This window comes from Paramormyrops kingsleyae, chromosome 2 (assembly GCF_048594095.1).
Source record: "Paramormyrops kingsleyae isolate MSU_618 chromosome 2, PKINGS_0.4, whole genome shotgun sequence".
Classification (NCBI taxonomy): domain Eukaryota; kingdom Metazoa; phylum Chordata; class Actinopteri; order Osteoglossiformes; family Mormyridae; genus Paramormyrops; species Paramormyrops kingsleyae.
The window spans coordinates 32,445,396-32,467,798 of NC_132798.1; the positions used below are offsets into that span (position 1 = coordinate 32,445,396).

Genomic DNA, 22,403 nt, shown 5'->3' on the forward strand with positions numbered 1-22,403 from the left:
TTAATTCAGTACTAGTACCTAGCTAGTACTGGTTAGGACCCACTTGACTAGGTTTACCTAGGTAGTACTGAGTAGGAGATGTCACTACCAAAAATCTTACACCTAGCGAAAATGTAACTTCCGCTACTACGCATGTGCACGCTTACGACTTCTGTGAGGAGGCGTGTTATTTTTACTGCATCGCGTCACATTTCATCGTCTGTTGATATTTGATGAGAACGTCGACAGCGCGAGGAAAGAGAAGATTTAACCGGATAATGATGGAGACCTTCGACATTTACTCCACTTTAAAAGATTTTATTTCGCACAGGGCATTAATGCCCACTTGCGGCTCCGAAAGAGCGACGTAATACAAAGGGATGGACTATACGTAATAAAGAGGTGCCGGAAAACGGTTTCCCATGGTCTCCCGGGTTACTGGGTTCAGTCGGGGGGAATCATGGGGTGACTCATGTAAGGCAGAGTGAGAGGGGGGCTGCACATCGCCAGGGGATCGCGGTGTACTGCCGCATGCATCCGTACACCTGCTTACTCTGTCGGCGATTTGATTCCTGGCGTGGTGGAGGTACTGGAGGCATGACTTTGCTAACTGAACAGGTCCCGGCACTTAATGAGAGAGAGGAGCTATACTGTCCTGGGGGGTGGGGGGGATCAGTTCTTGTGGAAGGCTCGGAGATGTTGGCCCCCCAGTATCCCCCCTCGCATCCTCGAGATGCGACCACTCTCTTGAGTCACCAGCCTCCACGTTTGAAGCTCTCAGGACTATTTTTCGAGCCACTCATGGCCATCATCCATAACTTATGGAAAGAACACAACAAGTCACCCCCCCCCCCCACACACACACCCCAACATCCATTTTTAACCATCCAGGGAGCCCTGATCTGCCCGCCTCTGCCGACAGATACACGCTCAGCAGGCTGGCATGCAGCAGGGAACAGCCCAATTCAATTTCACAGCCTACCCCCCCCCCCACCATCTATCCCTCAGATAGAGGGAATAAAAGAGCGACGGCCTCGGAGTGGAAGACAGAAGGGAGGAACGTCAAGAAAAATACAGCGCGCATGGGGAGCTCCCGCAGGCCGCGTACGCGGACACGCCGCTCCCACACACGGCTACAAATTGCTCCATTAAGCTGTCGGTTTTGGTGTCCGTCTCCTCCGAGTGCCTGGAGGGTGCGGGGGGGGGGTCTCCTCTGAGAATTCCCATCATAATGGCACAGCTCTCCAGGGGTGAAGGGAATGTCTGAAGGTAAGGGGAACGGTGGCTCAGTGACAAGAGAAGCAGAAACGGGGGGACGACCAGCCATCATGTGATGAGGAGTCCTGAGGGGATATAGTGGGGGGGGGGGGGTGAGAAATAAGGCCATACAGGGAAGGAGAAGGTGGTCAAGAGGGAACAGGGCCAACCTCAGTCAAGGTGTCATCTGCCCCAGCAACCTGACCGGCATGTGTGTGTGGCGTATATAGATTACACTGTGGGGACCAGGTGTCCCGAAAATGTGATAAAAAGCTGTTGGATGTTGTGGGGACCATGTTTTCAGTCCCCACAAGAGGAACAAGGGCCTGCAATCAAAAAACTATAAATGTGGATAAGGTTGCTATTGCTGGGAATAGGATTTTTCCCGTAGAAATGAATGGACAGTCCCCACAAAGATATGAATACAAACGTGTGTGTGTGTGTGTGTCTCCATGACACTGAGAGCACAGCTGTATCCAGTCACACATGCTGTACATGCATCTGACAGTGACAGTGCTTGGAAGTGAGTTAGAGCGGATGAGGTGTAAATGAATAACCGTGCAGTTTCACGTATCGCACAACATGTCAACAGAGCACTAAGGCTTCTGGGAGAGCAGACACAAGATGCAAAGTGTTTAGCGTGAGTCAGCAGGACATGGTGACTGGCAACTACAGACCTCTTCCGGCACTTTGCATGGGGCCAGAATGTAACCACGAGACACCCTTAAGATGGTGATCTTTCCAAAACTGCAGGGATCCATTATAATGTCATCCGAGAGCGAGGCCGATGAGATCAGTCAGGGCAGCATGGGGTCCAGGGGCCTTTGTCAGGAACAGGACTTGTCCCTAACTCCTGAGCAGCGGCTCTCCGGCCCCGATAAGGAAAGCAGGTAACACGACAGTGCAGACGTCCCTGAACCCAGACGTCCCGACGGCCCACAGGGTCCATTCTATTTCCACGGTCTCCCCCTGGGGGTTGTGGGGGGGGGGGGGGGCGCTGTTAACTAGGCAGGCTGGCCTCATGTCAGGTGGGGCCGAGGAAATCAGGCGGGAATTAAGTTGTTAAGGGCCAAAGTCGGTCACAGGCCTGGTCCCTCTGCGTAAAAGCACTCCTTTCATCCTTGCATCTTAAAGAAAAATAAACCGGAGGTGGTGGTGTTTGGTTGGGGGGTGGGGGGGCAAACCTAACGAGCAGAAATCTCACAGATTTAAAGGCAGGCCCTGGAAATTTATGGAGGCATGTTTGGACAGGAGCCACAGCGAGCAGCTTGGCCAGCTGAGCAACATCACGGCGGGACGTCTAATAAGCCCCACGCAATTTTTCACCCCATATTTTTCCAATAAAAAAGCGGTTAAACCACCCCCCCCCCCCCCCGACCGCAGGCGGGCCCGGCTGCCATCTGGAGCCCCGTCTTCACGTTATAATCCAGCCTCCATTAAAATGTTTCTTGGCAGATTACAGCCGGCGTTGCCTGTACAGATGTGGGACAGATCTTCAGACGGCACAATGATCAAAGTGCTCTCTCCGTCGACGGCAGACCGGGGGGGGGGGGGGGGGGGGGCTCTCCACCCTTGGGCTGCCATAATCCCATCCCAGCCTCCACAACATCTCTTACTCATTTATTCATCAGAAACCAAGATGATCTTTCCAGCGCGGTGCCGTTACCGTCAGTTAGGGAGGTGGGCGCTGAGAGCTCCACGCTTCCCTGGCCCCCCTTCCAGGCGTCATTTTCACCCCCGCAGCAGTGATCTGTGCCACTTTAGTGCCTCCCAGGCCCTAGCCACGCCTCCCTGCCGAGCAGGAAGCTCACAAACGGGAAGTCGCCGCTACTGGAAGGAGGGGCAAATAAGGACGACGTCATAATCAAGCCGCGTCCTTAAACAAGCCTGCCTTCATCAGGGAGCCTAGCGGGGGGGGAGGAGTGGGAGGCAGTCGACGAGGTTTCAGAGTCCATCCTCTCAGCTGAATTATTGATTGGCCACCTGAAGCGCGGGGCGCGGGGAATCGGCGAGAGGCTAAACGCGCGCTAAATATTAACGAGCCGTAAAAGCCTGCTGGCGCGACGCGGCGGCGTTCCGCGTGCCAGTGGGGGGCATGTCCCTGGGAGCCCCCCCCTCATGACGGCACGTCCTGCCATCCGCAGCCGCTGTCATTTCTAGCACCATCAATCCTCGCTGTTGCATCATCAGTCCCGCTGGGGTCCATCCAAGGTTTCTCCAAAATCCAGAAAGGGAAACTGAAATATCACGGGGGGCCTCATGGGTTAGATTCCCGGCGAGACGCCAGGAAAGGGCGTCAACGTCCCGGGTTGAGGAGGAGAGCAGAGATGAGTGTGCAGCTCCACCATGACACCTGGCGAGACGCCGGGCCCTGGTGTGTGACCCAGAGCACCGCTGCCTGCAGCCCCCCCGCCCGGGCGTAAACGGAGCGGCACCAGGCCGGCAAACGCGCACGCCCTGCAGTTTTGGCTGCCGCCTCCGTGGCCCAGACGACGCGCACACGCCCACCAGATGCCCACTCTGCACGCTCCCTCTCCCCGCAGCGCCGGACCAGCGGCGCCGCTCTCCCCCCTCCCCCGACATCACCACGGACGCCCGGGCCACAGCAGGTCTGAGCTAATGAAGTGAATCTCATTTAATGGGAGGCTGTGGAACCTACCTGTGGGAGCAGCAGGAAGGCAGACGGCTGCCAGAACAACAGCCAAATCCACGCCGCCCTGCAGGCAAGAGCAGCGTTCGCTCAGCTGCACTTCTATCTTCAGCACCGCAATCCGGCTCAGTGCCTCCCTCATGTGAACAGGACGGGCTGTATCAGCGCTAAAAGCTGCTCTTAGCTGCCCTAGTGCAAGACCCGGAAACTCCCCAAAACGCTCCAGGGATGCCGGATAAATGGTCGACCCCAAGCTTCGCCCTCAGCTGGGTGCATGTCAATGGAGAGCAAGATGGGATATGTGACAAGCAGCATTCCGGTACATGAGCAAATAGCAAATAAGGCATCATTTCATTTCATATTAAATTTAAAGCCCCCGCCCACTTCCAGACAGGAAGTGACATCAATTCCCTTTAAAGGCGACAGCAGCCATCGCACAGCCTGACTTAGAGCCCCAATAAACACGGGCACGGGAACGACCGGCATGCCCTGGGAAAGCACAACCGAGAAAGGGGGCACAGAGAGAGGAGCGTCCAAGGCGGCTCCCAAAACTGCGGCCCAATCCCATGAACGACAAGCCCAACGAGATGTGTCCCGCTCGCAACCCTCAGCCTCTCAAAAGTAATAAAACTTTATATACCCCTTTGATACAATAATTGTTTTTTCCTGTAATCTCTCCCCCCCCAAGCCCCAGGAGATCAAAGATGGCCTCTTTGCGAAGGAGCTTAGCCGCACGTTTCAGCCTAATCAGAGCCAGCTGGGCTGGTGTGTCTGGCCCCCCCCCTCCCCACAGGAGGCGGGCCTTGCACTCCCGCAGACATACGCTCCCCACATCACACACAGCGCCATGGAAAGTCCCCCCCCGGACGCCAGGCGATGCAGGGGCCCCCTGCTCTCCCTGAGGTTTGGACGCCGAATCCCGCCTCGTGGTTGTCCAACGCTGGGCGGTTAAGGACCATTAAGAAAGGTTTGTAGCTCTTTTTCGGCCGCTCACGGCGCCACCTGCAGGAGGCCGGGGGGAACGGGACGGCTGGTACTGTGGGTTCTGGGTTCTGGCCCCATTCTCGCATAGCGCCGCTTGTGCCTCTGGTTTCTGGGAACGAGATCCGGGTCAGGCCCATAAACGTGGATTAACATGAATTCCATTTCAGGCCTCACTGGTACCGATCCGAAACGATTTGTCAGGTTGTGAGAAAGACATAAAAACAGGTTAAATCCAAGCAAAGGTCTTTGGGGAAACAAAAAAAAGCTAAATTACATGATACCCTTAACTAATTATGGGGTTGTTTTCCCTGACTAATATATGTTTATCTTCCCATTAACAGTGGCGAGTGGGGGGGGGGGGGGTCCTCACTGACAAAGGTTAAAATGACTTTCTGGGGGCTGGACTTACTCATCCTGTCTCTGTGAGGTTCTGGCCTTTTTTAGACAGCCGCCACGTGAGACGTCATGCCCCCCCCAGACGCGGGCATGAGCTGGTAGCTGAGAAACGGTGAGGACAGACTGCCGGCCACTGCGGTGATGGCATGCTAATGATCAGGCCCCCACTGCAGACTAAAGACACTCAGCTCTCATGCTAATGCAGGGTCAGAGGTACGCAGAGTCTCGCACAAAAAAACAATTATTGTTGCCGAAAGACATCTGCGAGCAATATGGACTCAATTTCACTTTTATTACTGATGTGGAAAAATGTTTATAGTGCTTGGCTTGTAATTCAAACACTAACCGTAATGAAAAGAACGGTGTGGACACCATTATGGCTCAGGGAGTGACCGAGCTACCTTCAGTATCATGGCCAGGCTCCGAACAGAGAATCTTTGTGTGGAAGTCAAAAAAAATGAAATAAAATCTCCTTGTGGTGAAAAAGAAAATCAGAGCTGACCTAGACGATGGAGAAACATGGAACCCACTAGGGCAGGCGCTTAAAGCCTCAGGGAAAGACTGGATGTGGTAACAGGCTTGTATGTTACCCGTTATGGGTGGGGAACCGACGAGAAGAGCGATATGTGCTTAAATCCAGCCTGAGGGGGTATGGGAATGGGGCACAGACATGGGGCACAGACATGGGGCACAGACGCGGGGCACAGACGCGGGGCACAGACATGGGGCACAGACATGGGGCCAACATGAGGAAACTCTCTGCGATGTTTTTGTTCTCTAAGTGGACGCCATTCCACGCTGTCACACCGGGAAGGAAAGCGGCCATCGGCCCGCAAGCCAGCAGCACGCCGTAATCACGCAGAGTGTTTGCACAACACACCTTGAAGGCGTGACCTTTACAGACAGAGCACAATATAGCCAGCACAGTGGGTACAGGAGGCCCAGCCGCAGTGTCACACGAGAGGTGACGCTGACGTCACCGCCCCGTCGGGCTCGGCGGGATCCTGCCCGCGGTGGCTGCCGTTTCCCCAGAGTTTATGGTGTGATTTTGACGCTGGGTACCTTCGCTGAGAAAAAAAAAACTATTCACAGGAAGTTGTTATAACAGCTGCATAAATTAACTCTGTTTGGATGCTGCTGCCTGAGCTCCGCAGCCCTAAAACACTCTCAGGCCCCACTACTGTTACTCACTGTCCCAAAGACCTCCTGCCATGTCCCCCTCGCCCTCTGCCAAGACGGAGCTTTCCAGATGGAAAAATAAACCAAATTCATTCAGCATTTGATGGGCTGGCCTGATCACCGGCTGAAGAAAGGTCTGATCATAGAAGGAAACTCACAGGACGGAAAGATGATCTGCACATCAAATCCCAGGCAGAATCCTCTGGAATTAAGGTATGCTCTCACTAGTGCGCAAAAATATTTGCCTGTCATCCAGTGCCATTCCAGCTACTCAACACGTCCGGTAACAAAGTAAATTCACATTTGTGCTGTTATGACAAGACATTACTAGTGCATTTGACCCTAAATACCACTAATGCGTACCAGTCAATCCCTGTTTATAACACATCACTATCTACATGCATCTTCTCACGCATCTTGCCATATGGTACTGCCAAAAGCAGCACTAATTTGCTTAATGAAAATACTACGGTGTACCCAAGCTACTGTGGTATATCGAGATACTGTAGTATAATGTATTATCCAGTCATGCCCATTTTTGCATGGTGGATATTCTTTGCTTTAGTGTGGCTGTTCCCTTAAATTCCCCAGCGAAGGTCCAATCCCGCCCCCTCCAAGGCTAAAGGGAATACCAGCTACAAGCCAGTTTAAAATGAGGCACATTGGGGGGGGGGGGGGACAGCATATGTGCAGTACAGCTAATGTCATTAAAAGCTGAGGGCAGATGATCACACACAAAGTATGTGCAACCCCCGAACCCCCCCTCGCCATAAAAAAATACACAGGAGAGAACATGACTAATATGTTATGATGGGGGATGGATACTGTCTACATTTATGGCGATTGGGGGGAGCTGAGATGGGTTTGCATAAAAACTCCAAGTTCCTCCCTGTTTCTACCTCACAGGATGGCGTTCGTTCAGGGCCTCGTCCACATGCCAAGCTTCCACTGAAGGATGGCGGGAATTCATGCATCAATCAAAGGGTGGAGGGGAGGTGATGGACATGGCCTCCCGCGGAAGACTGTGTCTCAATAGGATCGACTGCAACAACCAAATCCTGCTAGGGCGAGAGCACCACTGGATCTAAACTGCGTCAAACTTACGACATCTTGGGCTGCCGGGGAAACCGGGGATGCTTTTAAAAAAAGAAAGAATAGGCTACTTAATGGGGGATGTGGGCTTTTCAGAGGAGAGCGGAGAGAGACGCTTCGGATAGACTTGAGAAATGTGGGTCTGACGCAGAGGCAAGGAGGAAGGCAGCAGGGAGACGAGTGGCACTCAAAGAGGACCCTCCAGACGGAGGGGGGGGGGGCCGTCTCCAAACTCTCCAATGAGAGGAAATTGTGGTATTTGAACCGTGCTTCAGCGCGATAAGTGGGAACATCGATGTCTCGCGTGGGCCATGAAGGAATGAGCGGAGTAGCGGGATGGACCCGAAAACCCGCGGGTAAAAAATTAAGTGGCAACGAGAGGCCGCAACGTGCGGATGTGCGGGGCGGCGACGTGCCGATGGGATAACGGCGAATCCGAGGAAATCAGGCCATGTGAGGAAGCTCACGGACGTCCCGCGGTGGATAGGGAGCATGTGTGATTCTGTGTGGAGATTATGGAGCCAGAAAGCTCGGGGCATCTAGGATGTGCCTGAAAAAAGCACTACGGCAAGCAGAGAGAAAGCAAGAAGCAAAGAAAGCGACACGGGGCCCGACGACTCCGTCAGGCCGTTGAGGGATTTATAACCGTTTATAGACATCCGCTGCGGGGAGCGAGCCGTCAGAGAGTGGCAGCCGACTGCTCCCAGGCTAATTGAGTTCGTTTTATGCGAGTCTGCACCCCAGCCGACATTTTAATGGCGCAAACTCAAAGCCGACTCCATAAACCTATTAATGGAAAACATCTGAGAAGACCGGACCAATGTCGCGACTATTCTAGCTTGAAGTTTTTTCGCCGTTAGCTCGGTGATATGAGATCATTTGGACGGGAAATGTACACCTGTTTTTATCTCGCCCCATTCCTCTCCGTCGAAATGTACCACGTGTGAAAGATCTGGACACCGTCGCCCGACTCAAGAGTGACAAGATTCTGATTCCCCGTGGGGAAATCGGCTTCACAGAGCAATGTTTCCCAATCCGGTCCTCGGGGACCCACAGACAATCCACAGTTTGCTCCCTCCGACAGTGAGCTGAGAGGGAGCAAAAATGTGAACTATCTGGCAGGGAGCTCACCGGGAGCAAAAACATGGACTGTTGGTCCCTGAGGAAACACTGAGAAACACTGTCATAGAGGACAAGCTAGTGCCGGCATGTTTGAGGTGCCGTGACGTGTCACCACGCAGACAAGCGTGAAATACTACTTCATTTGAATAAGTGCGGCAGATAGGGTCTGACAGGCACACCTGGCTGGGACGCTTTCAGTGAGGAAATCTGGCATAGAGAGCGTGCGGGCGGTTGGTGATGTAATATACAGAACGTTACCGTCGCTTTGAGAACAAAGACGGACACCGCACCTGTTTTCCTATTAACAGTTAGTAACGATAGATAAACAGGTGTCTGATGTCTGAATGCTATTTTTCCTTCATGTTGTGTTTATTTGTTTATTTTATCCGTCTTTTAACATGACGTGTATCGTACCCATCGCAGTGTGGCATCTTCATAGGTTTCACAAAGGCCACGGAATCCTAAATAAACTGATATGACCAGAGGTCCCCAAAAGAGCAGCCGGCCCTCTCTCCAAGACGCTGGACGCGTAAGAACATCCCACTGCCAGTCCGAGGCTTCAGCAGAATAGACGTCTTTAGACGTCTTCCTCACATACATCTCACACGTCATTTTGCTTACAGATGATTATATAATAAAGAGACAGATGAACTGTACTTGACAGCTATGATGGAGAAATATCTTCAACCTGACACCCCTCCCCCCCCCCCATCACACCACCAGCTCTTGTTCTGGAAGCTGTAAACGGAAATTCCCCATAAATGTACATTACGGTGCCTCACTGACTTTGCTGTGCTTTGTACAGGACGTTCTAAGAACTTCCCACAGTCTCTAACCTCAGCGCGTCCTTTCTCCTACAACGACACACGATTGGTCCTTCTCCCACAAGCGCGGCTCACAAACCAGCTAGAATTTCAGTAACATCTCCCGCATTTGGCCGGGAGCTTCCCTTAAATAACGGCCTATTTAAATTGACGCCCGACAATATCGAATGGGTGTGAGCTTCTCTGGATTCACCAGAGATAGCGGCTCACTTGCTTCAGTGCTACAACATGCAAATGGGCACATTTTTCACTGCGGAGATAAAAACATTTCCAAAGAACTGAAAGGTAAACTTGTCAAACACAAATCATCCTTGTCACCCATTTATAAGCTTCTACTTTCAATTGCACTGTATGGGAATGAATGTAGGTGAAACTTTAGTTTCAGTTAGTATCTCATAGCTCATGAAGTGCCCCCTAGTCACATATTAATCATTCGCTCCCTCAATATCCTTGTCTCGCTTCCATTCTCCTGGACGCTCTCGAGACAGGCCGCCTTCGCAGATATTGAAACCCACGTCAACTCTACTGCTTCCGGATCCTGATTTTAGGTGCTACATCTCACACTGTCAGTGGCCAGACACGACGTGAATTAAAAGTCTGGGATATTGATTTCGACTCCGACTGAGAGTCTCGTTCACCGGATGCGTCCCTTCATTTGTGCCACCGGGTCACTGGGTCCCAGGTAGCCCGGAATTTCCCCAGCCCATTTGTGGGTCTTTTCCTTACAGAAGACTGGCTGTTATTTCATTCACCACTAAAAAAAGGCAGGGGGATCGAATCGGTTCAGCCTTAATTAGTATTCCGGTGATGAGGACTGGAGCCTGGCTCCAGGAGATAAGATGAGCTGTAACTGATTCAGGTAAATTATCTTTATAGTGTATGAAATTAACCTGCAAGTCCACCCACTCGCTTGCATGCGATAAACGCTGATCTAGATTGGCTGGTGCGGGGGATGGGGGGTTTGGGCATGGAACGCCGTTATGCCAGACGGGGCTCATACTTTCCCCACCTGCGTTTTAAATTACATTTGGTGGTGGGGTGACACACCTGCGGTCACATGGTGGTGGGGAATGGCGCAGATCACAGGAGATGGGGGCTGGCTGGGGGGGCGACGTGACAGCGCTTCCTAATGCGGCATGGCCCAGACTCAAACCGTCAGCGGGGACTCCGACACGAGTCTCGCATGTGATGCCAACCATCCCGCCGTCCTTCCATCGCTGGAACTGCGCTCGCAAGTAGGAGAAACTTCCAGATGCACGTCTGCGGCCCCCCCCCATCTCCCAGAATCCCGCTTATCCCAGATGCAAATGAGAGGAACTATAAAAATCTACTAGTCTGCCAGAGTCTTGTCATACCAACAGCTAGAGGGGGGAAAAAAACATACACACGCAAATACAGCACAGCTCCACACACGGATGGGAAAAGAGCAAAGCCTTACCTTGTCATCGATGTCACTCTCGCTGTCACACTGCAACAAAAAAAGAGGAAAAACACAAAGAATTATTCATTTTGCTCCTCATTACGGGAACAGATGTTGCCGCGCCGATGGCCCGATTCTGTGACAGCTCTGGCGGCGGATGTGCGGGAGTGTCGCCGAGAGCCGCGGTTCAAAGTGACACGCGGTGATCGTTAGCGGAGCATTTCAACGGACACGACGTCGACAGTAGCATTGTGACGCGGGGCGCGTTTGAACAGCTGTTTAAAGCTATTAATTAGCCCACTTTGTGTACACATTTATGCCAATGTAAAAAGGCAGCATTTACCAATAGCTCAGATGTTAGATTTATAGTTTAAAAACATACTTCAGAACTGGTTATAAACTCCTCACAGACACACATCGTGACTTAACAATGGTTTGCAGTGACACTGCTCTTCAGATACTACAGACACCCTCCTCTGTATACATCACCAAGAGGGAGGAGTCAAGACGCCATCAGAGAACCTGCTTAAGAACCTAGATAATCTATCAGGCTAACTTCACCAAACCAGTGAGTGTATCATGACAACAGAGACACACTTTTCTGTTAAGATATGCGAAAACATCACTTTTGCTCTCCTTTTAACATTTCCAGTGTTTTACTTAAGGCTTCCACATTATCCTGGCAGAAGGTGACTCCGATCGCCTTCCAGTAAGGCCAGGCTTAGGACTTTAGAACAAGGTAGCAAGAAGAGAGAACAGGAAAGACGAGACCCGGATAAGATGGCACTTAAACAATGGCCGGTCTCAGGATGGGGTCCCTGGGCCCCCTCAGTCTCCTACACAGGGACGACATCGCCTCTCAATGTGAGAGGAAACCTTCACTGGCAGAATGGCTGCTGTGGGACACACTCCAATTTGTTCCCGGTTCGGATCCCAGTCTCTACGCTTTTTGAACTGATGTCTTAGCAGCGGCTGCTCGGCCTGACCCTCACCGGGACTCAGCTGGGCAGCATTAGCGCTGCCTGAAAGACCCTCTGTCCCCTCGACTGAAGCTTCTGAGACCACATATTTAAGTGCACCCCCCAATCCACCCCTTTATTTTGTTTCCTATTCAGGCTCACACACAAAGGAGTTGCTGGGTCAAAAGACAGGAGCCGCTCCGTGTGAGCGTGGTGGGTCCAAACATGCAATTAAGTAACAAGTGTAATCATCACTACAGCCTGGGAGCGAGGGCCTCTTTAGAGAAAGAGCCCCCCCTTCCCAGCAATCCTTTCTCTCGCATTCAGAGGACTGAAACCTCTCCAGCGAGTGGATGGTGTTAAGTCAAGGGAGCTCTCTTCAGTGCTGCATTATTGTCTGCGCCGGCGTGTGCTTGTGTGTGCGCACGCTTTGCCGGAGGTGTGCTTCAGAGCCTCCCACGTCGTGCCCCCGTGGTGCCGGGAGAAAAGGTGATGGTCAGCATGTCAGGTGTCCCCTCTGTACACAAGCACGCACGTGAAAGACAAGGGAGAGCGAGGGAGGGAGAAGTTCCAATTTTGGTTTGATCAGGAGAGTCCTCGTCCCAGTTCCAGGACGGACATGTCGAGCGTATGTGGTAACGTTAGTACATTTATTCACACACCATCATGGAAGTCTGACAAATGTCAGTTAAATAAACACTAACTGTCACAAGGCCTTCATTAGCGTTCATCACATCAGCAGTCAGCAGGAGGTCTCCCTCTCCTAAACGCACCATCAGGAAGGCAGCTGAGAGAAGCTCCTAGCTGTGGCTGCAAGCTTAACATCCGGAGATGCTCACTGCTGGCTGTAACGGGTCTTCAGACCGTTTGGTAAGAACCCAGGTATAATGTCAAGATTAGGTCAGTTTTGGTTGGTTAACAAGGCGAAAAGCAGGCCGGAGGATATACCCAGGACTCAGTGAGGGAGGTGTGCTGGCAGGGTCGAGTCGGGGATGAAGGTGGGCAGGAAGCGGAGCTGAGATCTTAAGAATGCTGGGGAACTGGTGGGCAGGGTGACATGGCCCCTTCCCTGGGGGGGTATACCCCTTCAGGGAATGAAGCCCCCCTACTGCTTGGAAACTGCAGGCAAGCAGATAAATATCAAGACACTAACAGAGGAAATGGTCCTGCAGCCCACTAGCTGGGGTGGGGGGGGGGGGGGGATGGCAGGCCCCACGCCGATGCCAACAAGCTGAAGAGCGGAGTGAAGGACACCAGGGGAAGTTGTACGCCTTACACGGCTCTGATACCCTGATGACATGGACAGGCAATCATCTCAATGCTGACAGTCCAAATTTATGCCCCGGCAAAGGCACCACAGTGTTGGACTCTGCTTAGCAGATAATGCCGCCATCGCCTGCCTTGGGGCCGAATCAGGCTCAAACCAAACAGGATGGGTGCCATTGCCACTCTACCCTCCACTGCCATCTCCCTCTGCCTGTCCTGTGGGAGAGGGGTTAGGCAGCAGAACTGCTCTGGATCATCTATGACAAAAGCCAGACAGCCATTTGGGCTCGCCTCCAGCTTCTTCTGAACAGAATTCACAGACTTGTGGGAGTTATCCATCTCTTATTCCTCTGTGTAAACATGGAAACATTACAAAACCAGGGCTGCACGGTCACTGAAACTGCCTCACACAAGATGACAGACTGCTGCTGCAACAAAATCTTCTGTTGTTATATAATACTTTCGTTAGAATATTTTAATAAAATATCAAAGTGCATTTTGAGGTAATGCTGAGATTAAAGTAAGTGTTGTCATTGAATTTGTGTCAACCGGGTCAACAGAAGAACCTGAAAAATAACAGCTCAGACATGTAACAAGCTTTAACATTAACAACTAAGGCACCCAAGAGTAACTCTGGGAGAGTAACACCCGGAAGTAACTCTGGGGGAGTAACACTAGAGGTGTAACACTGAGGGAGGAACACCAGAGAATAACCCCCAAGAGTAACTCTGGGGGAGTAACACTGGAGGTGTAACACTGAGGGAGGAACACCAGAGAATAACACCAAAGATTAACTATGGGGGAGTAACATCTGAGAGTGCCAAGGCCGTATTGCCAGGACAATAACATCAAGGAGTAACACTGGAGGTGTAACACCGAGGAAGGAACACCACAGAATAACACCGAAGAGTAAGGCTGTATTTCCAGGACAATAACATCAAGGAGTAACACTGGAGGTGTAACACTGAGGGAGGAACATAAAGGAGTAACACTGGAGGTGTAACACTGAGGGAGGAACACCAGAGAATAACACATAAGAGTAAGCCCATATTTCCAGGACAATAACATCAAGGAGTAACACTGGAGTAACATCTGAGAGCAGTGCCAAGGCCGTATTGCCAGGACAATAACATCAAAGAGTAACACTGGAGCTGTAACACTGAGGGAGGAACACCAGAGAATAACAGCAGAAAATAACACCAGAAAAATGACACCAGGAAATAACACTGAAGAATAACACCAGAAAAACAACACCAGGAAATAACACCAGGGAATAACACCAGAAACACAACACCAGAAAAATAACACCAGAAAATAACACTGAAGAATAACTCTGTGGGAGTAACACTGGGGATGTAACACTGAGGAAGGAACACCAGAGAATAACACCCAAGAGTAAGGCCGTATTTCCAGGACAATAACATCAAGGAGTAACACTGGTGGTGTAACACTGAGGGAGGAACACCAGAGAATAACACCCAAGATTAACTCTGGGGGAGTAACATCTGAGAGCAGTGCCAAGGCCATATTGCCAGGACAATAACATCAAGGAGTAACACTGGGGATGTAACACTGAAGGAGGAACACCAGAGAGTAACACCCGAGACTAAAGCTAGGTCAGTAACAACTAGGAGTAATGTCAGGACACTATTGTCGGCAATATTACTACATCTAGAGCTACATGATCTTGAAAAAATTTTAAATATCGCAATGTGATTTTTTTGCAATAAATATTGTGACAATTATAAAGCAGAGGGAGATAACTTGTTATTTTCTAGCAACAGAGTCAGTCAAATAAGTTAGTGATGTTGCCTCCAGTTGTGCCAACACACACTAGGGCTGACAAATCACTTGTTTTTGTTCAGTATCGTCTCTATGGACTCCAAAATATTTCCATATGGCGGAAGACGAGTGTCTTTTGGTGACCAGTAATTGTTCTATTTTCTCCTCCTCAGTCATTTTTGTTAAATTTCTCACAAAGATGCCACATTGTCTATGAGCGAGTCTGACAGCAAGTAATTATTATGATTAGCTTGAAGATTGCATGCAGAACTCATGCAAAGGCAGCCACAGTAAACAGACTTATTTATTAAGATATACTAAATAATCTTGAAAATGAACAATCAGTAAAATTTCAACACTTGCTAAGTTTTGTTTCCTATGACAGAGAAAGATGTTTCACCAAAATTGTTGATGATCTAAACTAGCCTTCGGCAATATTACTGCAATATCATGGTAATAACCCTAATGTTGTAACACTGGGGGAGTAACACCAGAGAGTAACATCAGAGGAGAAACACCAGAGAGTAATACCCGAGAGTACCACCAGGGCAGTAACACCCAAGAGTAACAGGATTTAATAAATATACTGAGACAGTGGTGTCTGATACCTGAGGGTAATGCTCAGTGTTCTCTGAGGCTCAGTTCTTTATGGTCTTCTGTCCAACCTGCTCCTTCCCCCATACCCAGCCCCCATCAGGCATCGGGATGAGTCACGGGTATGGGGCAGCTTGGCGTTGCAGTGGTCTGAACAGTCAGGAGCCTCTCTTTATATAACATATATATATATGTATATGTATGATTTTTTTCATTCATTATGTATGAGTGCAGATAAACCCAGGTAAACTGTAAGGGTCATGAAAGATGAAGTCAGAGACGAATGTAAAAAATGCCAGTGAGCATCCTTGGAGTAAACATCACGCCGGCAGCGTGGAAGCGGGGGCCGCGAGGTGTTACCCACCGCCATGCTCGGCGACAGCTGGGACAACAGAAGACGCGGCGCTTCCGAAATGTCACTTGACTAAGACTTGGCTGTGAGGCTCGAAAAAGAAATCCTCCGTCTTTGCATCTGATTAAAGGGGGGGCGTTTCGCACTAATGGAACGATCTGGAAGGCGCCAGAACTGGTGAGAAGCGAGGTGACTGTGCACCCTCCAGAACGCACGTCTGAGCACTCAGTGCCAGCTACCATGGTACTTGGAAAGGACTCTTACACTTTAAGTTAGCTGCCACTTTTATCCAAAACAACTTTGCTGCTCATGAGAGTTTAAATAGCCGGCACTTCACTGAAGCTTTGGTGAAAAGCACGACAGAAAAACTGGGACACTGATCCAGCAACCTTCAGGTTCTGAGTGGCCTTAAGGCTTAAGCGTGAACAAAGTCTGGATGTTAAGGTCTGATTCCTGAATCAGCCAGGGAGGGGGGGGAGGGGCGCAGACTGTTACAGCAGACAGACATGAGGGATCCCCCCGAGGAACCTGGGGGGGTTACTGGCACAGGCCTCATATGAATCGAGCAGAGATCAGGGCCATGGTGGATGCCAAGTCCCACCCCCAGAGAGCCCCCAGTCCATGTAAACCGTGCCGGCCTTCCCGTTTTCCAGCCGGGGCCCTGCGGCAGCCCTGTGGTCCTGGCGTCCAAGTGGAAATCCCCGAGCCGGGCGTACAGCTCCGCGGAGAGGCCGGCCTGGCCGCCAGTCGCGGGCGTCTGGCACAGAGAGAATTGGGAAGCTGAGAAAGCGAGTGTAGGAGGGAGGGAAGGGGGGCGGGCATTTATTCACGGGGCATGGCCACAGCCAAAAAGCCTGCTGAGGAGGCCGGGCGCACACAGAGCGGGATGGGGGAGTGGGGGGCCCTTATAAAAAGGCACTGGAGCTCCTGATTTATGGCATCCATTTCGGCAGACAATCTTTTATAAGGTCCCCCTTGTCCCCCATAACCCCCCACGGCCACCTTCCCTTCCCTGACAGCCTCTTTTGCTGTGCCAATTCCCCACCCCCCCCCCCCCCCCGCAACTCCCCTCCAGCCCGAGGCACTGAGATGCCGTAGCCGGCTCTGGGCGGTGGAGAAATTAGCCGGGGTAGGAAGGAAATGGGATGTTGACTTGAACCGGGCTCCGGGGCGGCCGGGAGCGGCCCTGCGTGGCTCCAGCGGCTGCCTGACAGCTTGATGGAGTGAGAGCAGCTCCTTCTTGGCCCCGAGGCCAGAGAGAGGCTGATGCAGCTCAGCAAGGAACAGACTGAGCCTGCAGGTATGAGGCTGAGCGCCCCCCCCCCCCCCCCCCGCTGCCCACATACACACACACACACACACACACAGGCACACACACACACAGATAAATGCAGCACACACACACAGTACACACACACACACATGCAACACATGCAGCACACACACACACGCACACACACACGCACACACACACACACACACGCACACACACACACAGATAAATGCAGCACACACACACAGTACATAGACACACACAGCACACACACACAGACAGACACATGCAGCGCACACACACTCACAATATGCACACAGACAAACATATAGCACACAAACACAGTGTACACACACACATACACACACACACTCCTGCCCAACCCCTGATGAGCTTCTGTCTGGAGTGGTGTTATGATGAGCATCACAGATGCAGTGTAGGATCCCTGTTTACACATCAGGGGACTGAGGTAGAGAACATGGGGAGGGGGGTTAAAGGGTTCTGTGGCTGCCTGCTGCATGTGCATCACGGCGACTGCGTGCCGCTGGGGCTGCGCGGCTAATTTCGGGGGCCAGCGGAGCGTTTGACAGCAGACTCATCGTTCTGCCGGAGGGGCGCTCATGCTGGGGGATGACAAGCCCCCCTACCCCATGTGATTGAAAGCCGTCACACACAGGTTCAATAACTACAAATGGCATCAGCCGGTTCTGAAGCCACTCCACCCCTCCAGGTCCAGAACCCATGTTGTTCATGGAACCAAATAAAATTATGTTTTATCCATCTTGGGCTTTGCTTGGTTGAGAGGAGTGAGGGGAAGTAAAAGCCAGGTGACATTGCTGGGAGAGGAGAGCCAGACGACGTTGCAGAAAAAAAGAGAGCAGGGCAACGTCACAAAGAGCAGAGAACTGAGCGACGTTGCAGAGAGAAGAGAAGCAGGATGATGTCACAGGGAGAGGAGAGCCGGGCAACGTCAGAAAGAGGAGGGCCGGGCGATGTCATAGAAAGAAGGGAGCAGGATGATGTCGCAGGTAGAGGAGAGCCGGGCAACGTCACAGAGAGAGGAGAACCGGGCAACATCACAGAGAGAGAAGAGCCGGGCGATGTCACAGAAAGAGGAGAGCCAGGCGATGTCATAGAAAGAAGGGAGCAGGGCGATGTCACAGGGAGAGGAGAGCCGGGTGATGTCACAGAAAGAAGGGAGCAGGGTGATGTCGCAGGTAGAGGAGAGCCGGGAAACGTCACAGAGAGAGGAGAGCTGGGCATGTCGTATAAAGAAGGGAGCAGAGCGACGTTGCAGGGAGAGGAGAGCAGGGCAACGTCACAGAAAGAGGAGAGCCAGGCGATGTCATAGAAAGAGGAGAGCTGGGCGATGTCATAGAAAGAAGGGAGCAGGGCGATGTCACAGGGAGAGGAGAGCCGGGAAACGTCACAGAGAGAGGAGAGCTGGGCATGTCGTATAAAGAAGGGAGCAGAGCGACGTTGCAGGGAGAGGAGAGCAGGGCAACGTCACAGAAAGAGGAGAGCCAGGCGATGTCATAGAAAGAGGAGAGCCAGGCGATGTCATAGAAAGAAGGGAGCAGGGCGATGTCACAGGGAGAGGAGAGCCGGGAAACGTCACAGAGAGAGGAGAGCTGGGCATGTCGTATAAAGAAGGGAGCAGAGCGACGTTGCAGGGAGAGGAGAGCAGGGCAACGTCACAGAAAGAGGAGAGCCAGGCGATGTCATAGAAAGATGGGAGCAGGGTGACGTCAGAGTGAGAGGAGAGACGGGAAACGTCACAGAGAGAGGAGAGCCGGGTGATGTCACAGAGGGAGGAGAGCCATACTGGTATCAACTTCCCCAATGCACCTCCATCACTTTTCTGACAACTTATTTTGATTCTGCTCCCTGCTGCCCGGAGAAAGTGCAGGCACAGTGAGCAGGCATGCAGAATGTTCCCCCACGCTGAGTCCTGCTTGGCCTACCGCTCACCTCATCCCCCTGCAGGGAGGCCGTCAAGCTGTGTCCTTAAGTTCTGTCAAACGAAGCATCACTCGTCACCACGATTAATGAACCCCGGGTACTTGGTGGTTAGACTCGCCTCTCGGTGCCACCCCCTCCATAAAAAAGAAAAGACACCAGAAAGGCAGGCAGAGCACCCCCCCCCCCCCCGCCCCCCCAAGGCCTGTCTGAATGGCAGATACTAATGGGATGCCCCTTGTTTGCAAACGAGCCAAGCCGTCAGGCACTACAGGCTGTCTATTATGGCGCATCTCTCAGGCTGCCGTTTCCATATGGCACTGCATATGGCGCTCAGCACCATCAATTAATGTTGTTATAATACCCATTTTCATGAGCTGTGTGTCCAGCCCCCCCTCTTTCAGTTTTTTTTTTTCTGAAAAGAATGATGGGGGGTGGGGGGAGCACCCATCAATTACCATATATGAAATGTTGTGTAGAAATGTTTTGCGATCCGTCAAAGCCTGGTTCGGACTGAAGGCTCATCTGTTTTTTTTTTTTTCACGGATGGCAGTTACGTGGGAACGCTGAAGGAAAAGCGGAGTGGCACTAACAATCACGGCCACAGCACCATGCCACCGACAACCGGCAAGACGTCTCACACATTCCAGATATCGTACAGCTAGGTCCTTAAGCTGAAAAAAAAATCCACGTCACACACATATGCAATATCTCCCGTGATTCTATGTTCGTTTCTGCAGAGGATCGGCCCGCCGAGACACACTGTCCTGCTTCGTCCGTTTATAGATAAGTCTCTGCAGTCTTATTTACCGCCTCGCGGGACCGTGTCTGTAGGAGGATGGTCAGCATGCACAGTTGGACATTGCAACCTCGTGTAAGTAAATGAGGAAGGAAAAATGCCCAGTGCGCGGGCAACCCATCAACGGTGGGGGTTCGAGAGCCAGATTTAAAAAAAAAAGAAGAAAAGAAAAAAAAACGTGCCACATTTCAACACTGAGCCCTAACAGCATTGGAAAAAAACACCATTAAAACATGCAATTCTCCTTCAGCTTCTCCCCCAAGCCTAAAGGCCCAGTTTTTTTTTCATTAATTAATTTTACTGCAGGCATCTACACAGACGCCACACCGCACAGATCACACCGTGCCGCCATTTGATTGGCTTGACAACAGTGGGATTCAGACCTTGAGACACCAAACTCTGGTAAGTTTAAGACTCTGCCAAGAATTGATTGAGCGCTGAGCTCCGTTGCCATGCGAACCCAACCCGTTGCTGGGGTGACCATCATAAAGTGCTTCCTGGGTAATTTTCAAGGTCACTGGTTTGTGCACGTCCTCCTTCCCCAGATGGGCCCACCCTCATTTAGGACCCAGTGGGACTCCTTTCAGCAGCCCAGTGAATACCCTCATTCATCCACTGCCTTCAATTGGTCACGCTGAATCTATACAGCCAGGCCCAGAAGGAACTTTCACTTGTGGGCGTTTTCCCTTTATCCTCCCTTCATTCCTCCCTGGTGCACTAAGTCAGCCCCCCTAACTTTCTCCACTTCCCCCTTTCAGGACCCCCCCCCCCACCACTGAATGGTCCAATGTAAAAGGAAGAGCATTCACGCACATCCTCATGAACGTTCTCTGCTTTGCTGCCCACCAACATGCCCTGGTCCTGGGGAGGTCTCCGTCCAGCTGGTTTTACATGCCATTCCTAATTATGGGTCATTGGGGACCTGGAGACACCAGGGCGGCTCACTTTATATTTCACATCCCAGAAGTCTCTGCCAGATCTGTGCCACCTGCCCAAATGCTGGCCGACATAAAATCTAAACCTGATGAGGCTTTGAAACTTGCTAGTTTCTTTCTCCATAAACTGCCAGTTCCTTGCCGACGCCCCTGGGGTACAGACATCCATTAACTGGAGTCTTGCACGTCTTCAAACGCCTGCCGGGTGCCATGGACTCCTCGACGTTACTCCGAACGCCAGCCAACCTCAGGTAGGATCAAGATGAACCATGTAGCAGACTGGAAACAGTGGGTTGATTCTCAGCTCATCCCATGGTCTCTTGGTTGTACCATGCATTTGGTTCAAGACTTGAGCACTTGACGAAAACCGGCAAGGTCCCGTGGTTCTGTGGGCCTCAGACCATCCGGTGGCTGCCTGTAGCTCTGTTACTGCTCCCATTTTGGGAACTGGACCCTGAGTATTGTCCAACAAAGCTTCAAAAACCAACCCGTCAGCCTGTACATCTTGCCAATCTAAAAGTTAGCACTTGATTGAGCCATCATGGCACTGATGATGCCCAGCACTGACTGTATCCTATGTCAAACATGTTAGGCCGTCTGTTCTCACTCCACACTGGGCAGCAATGCCCTGAGATGACGGAGCTAAATAATCAACAAAACACATAAACGATATTTATAAATGGAAATGCCATGGTGTTAGCCATCAACCCAGTCATCATCCATATCTGACCCCACACCACCTCCGGCTTTCTGAGAACTCGACACCAGTCCCTGAGGTTGAGCTTACGATGGCTTTACGACGGCAAGGAGAGCCTCGCGGAGGCCCGACAGGTTTTAAGGTATCAGCTTGTTCTCCGGTGAAGTCTCGAGATTTATGGCGGCGGCTTGTGCGCTTTGGCCGGCCTCACTCTGCTGGTTTATGCTGCAGGCTCCGCTATAAAGCTACAGACGAGAGACTCGCTGCTGAGTAAATACCGACAATAAAATCACCGAGGCACAAAGACGGATGGCTAGAGGTAGAGGAGGAGGAGAAAAGCAGCAGTGACTCTTTGTTTGGTCAAAACAGTGAGGCCTCCCACACGGTTCACTGGAGGTCTATGTGAGATTTAGAGCCCGGCTACTGAGGGAGGGCTAATTGGAGCGAGCCGCTACCACTCAGCAACGGGGAAGTTTAGACAAGGACTGGCTTGTGACAACCCAATCCCCCAGCCCCAGCCCCCCCCCCCCCCACTAGGCTGTTGCCCTCTGCCTCTCAGCTTACTGGAGTGTAAAATTGAGCGCGCACACGGCGGGGAGGGTGAAAAGGATCTGCTGTCCCCGACTGGCTAACCTTGAGGAGCGCGGCTCAGCCGAGCGAGAGGTGGAGGGAGGTACGGCCATCTTAGCTGGGGATGGAGAAGCCGATTATCCCTCTGTGACCCGAACGATTACAGATGAGCTGGGAGGCTCGTTGGGAGGGGGGCGGTGATGACAGTGCGAGATCGCACACAGTCCATCAAACACGGCTCCGGGAGCCCCACTTAAAGTGAGACACAACACACATAGTGTTAGTTACTGCCCCATAACGTCGGCCGTAACGAT

The 22,403-nt window shown here is 51.7% G+C and overlaps 1 protein-coding gene across 7 annotated transcripts in view; it reads right to left on the bottom strand.

Moving 5' to 3' along the window:
* Positions 1 to 22,403, bottom strand: part of fbrsl1 (fibrosin-like 1) — a 196,596-nt gene that overhangs the window by 56,221 nt on the left and 117,972 nt on the right. For all 7 annotated transcript variants that reach the window (XM_023812306.2, XM_023812309.2, XM_023812308.2 and 4 more), the window contains exon 5: positions 10,922 to 10,951. In XM_023812306.2, coding sequence (XP_023668074.1) covers positions 10,922 to 10,951 — 30 coding nt within the window. The remainder of the gene's footprint in view (positions 1 to 10,921; positions 10,952 to 22,403) is intronic.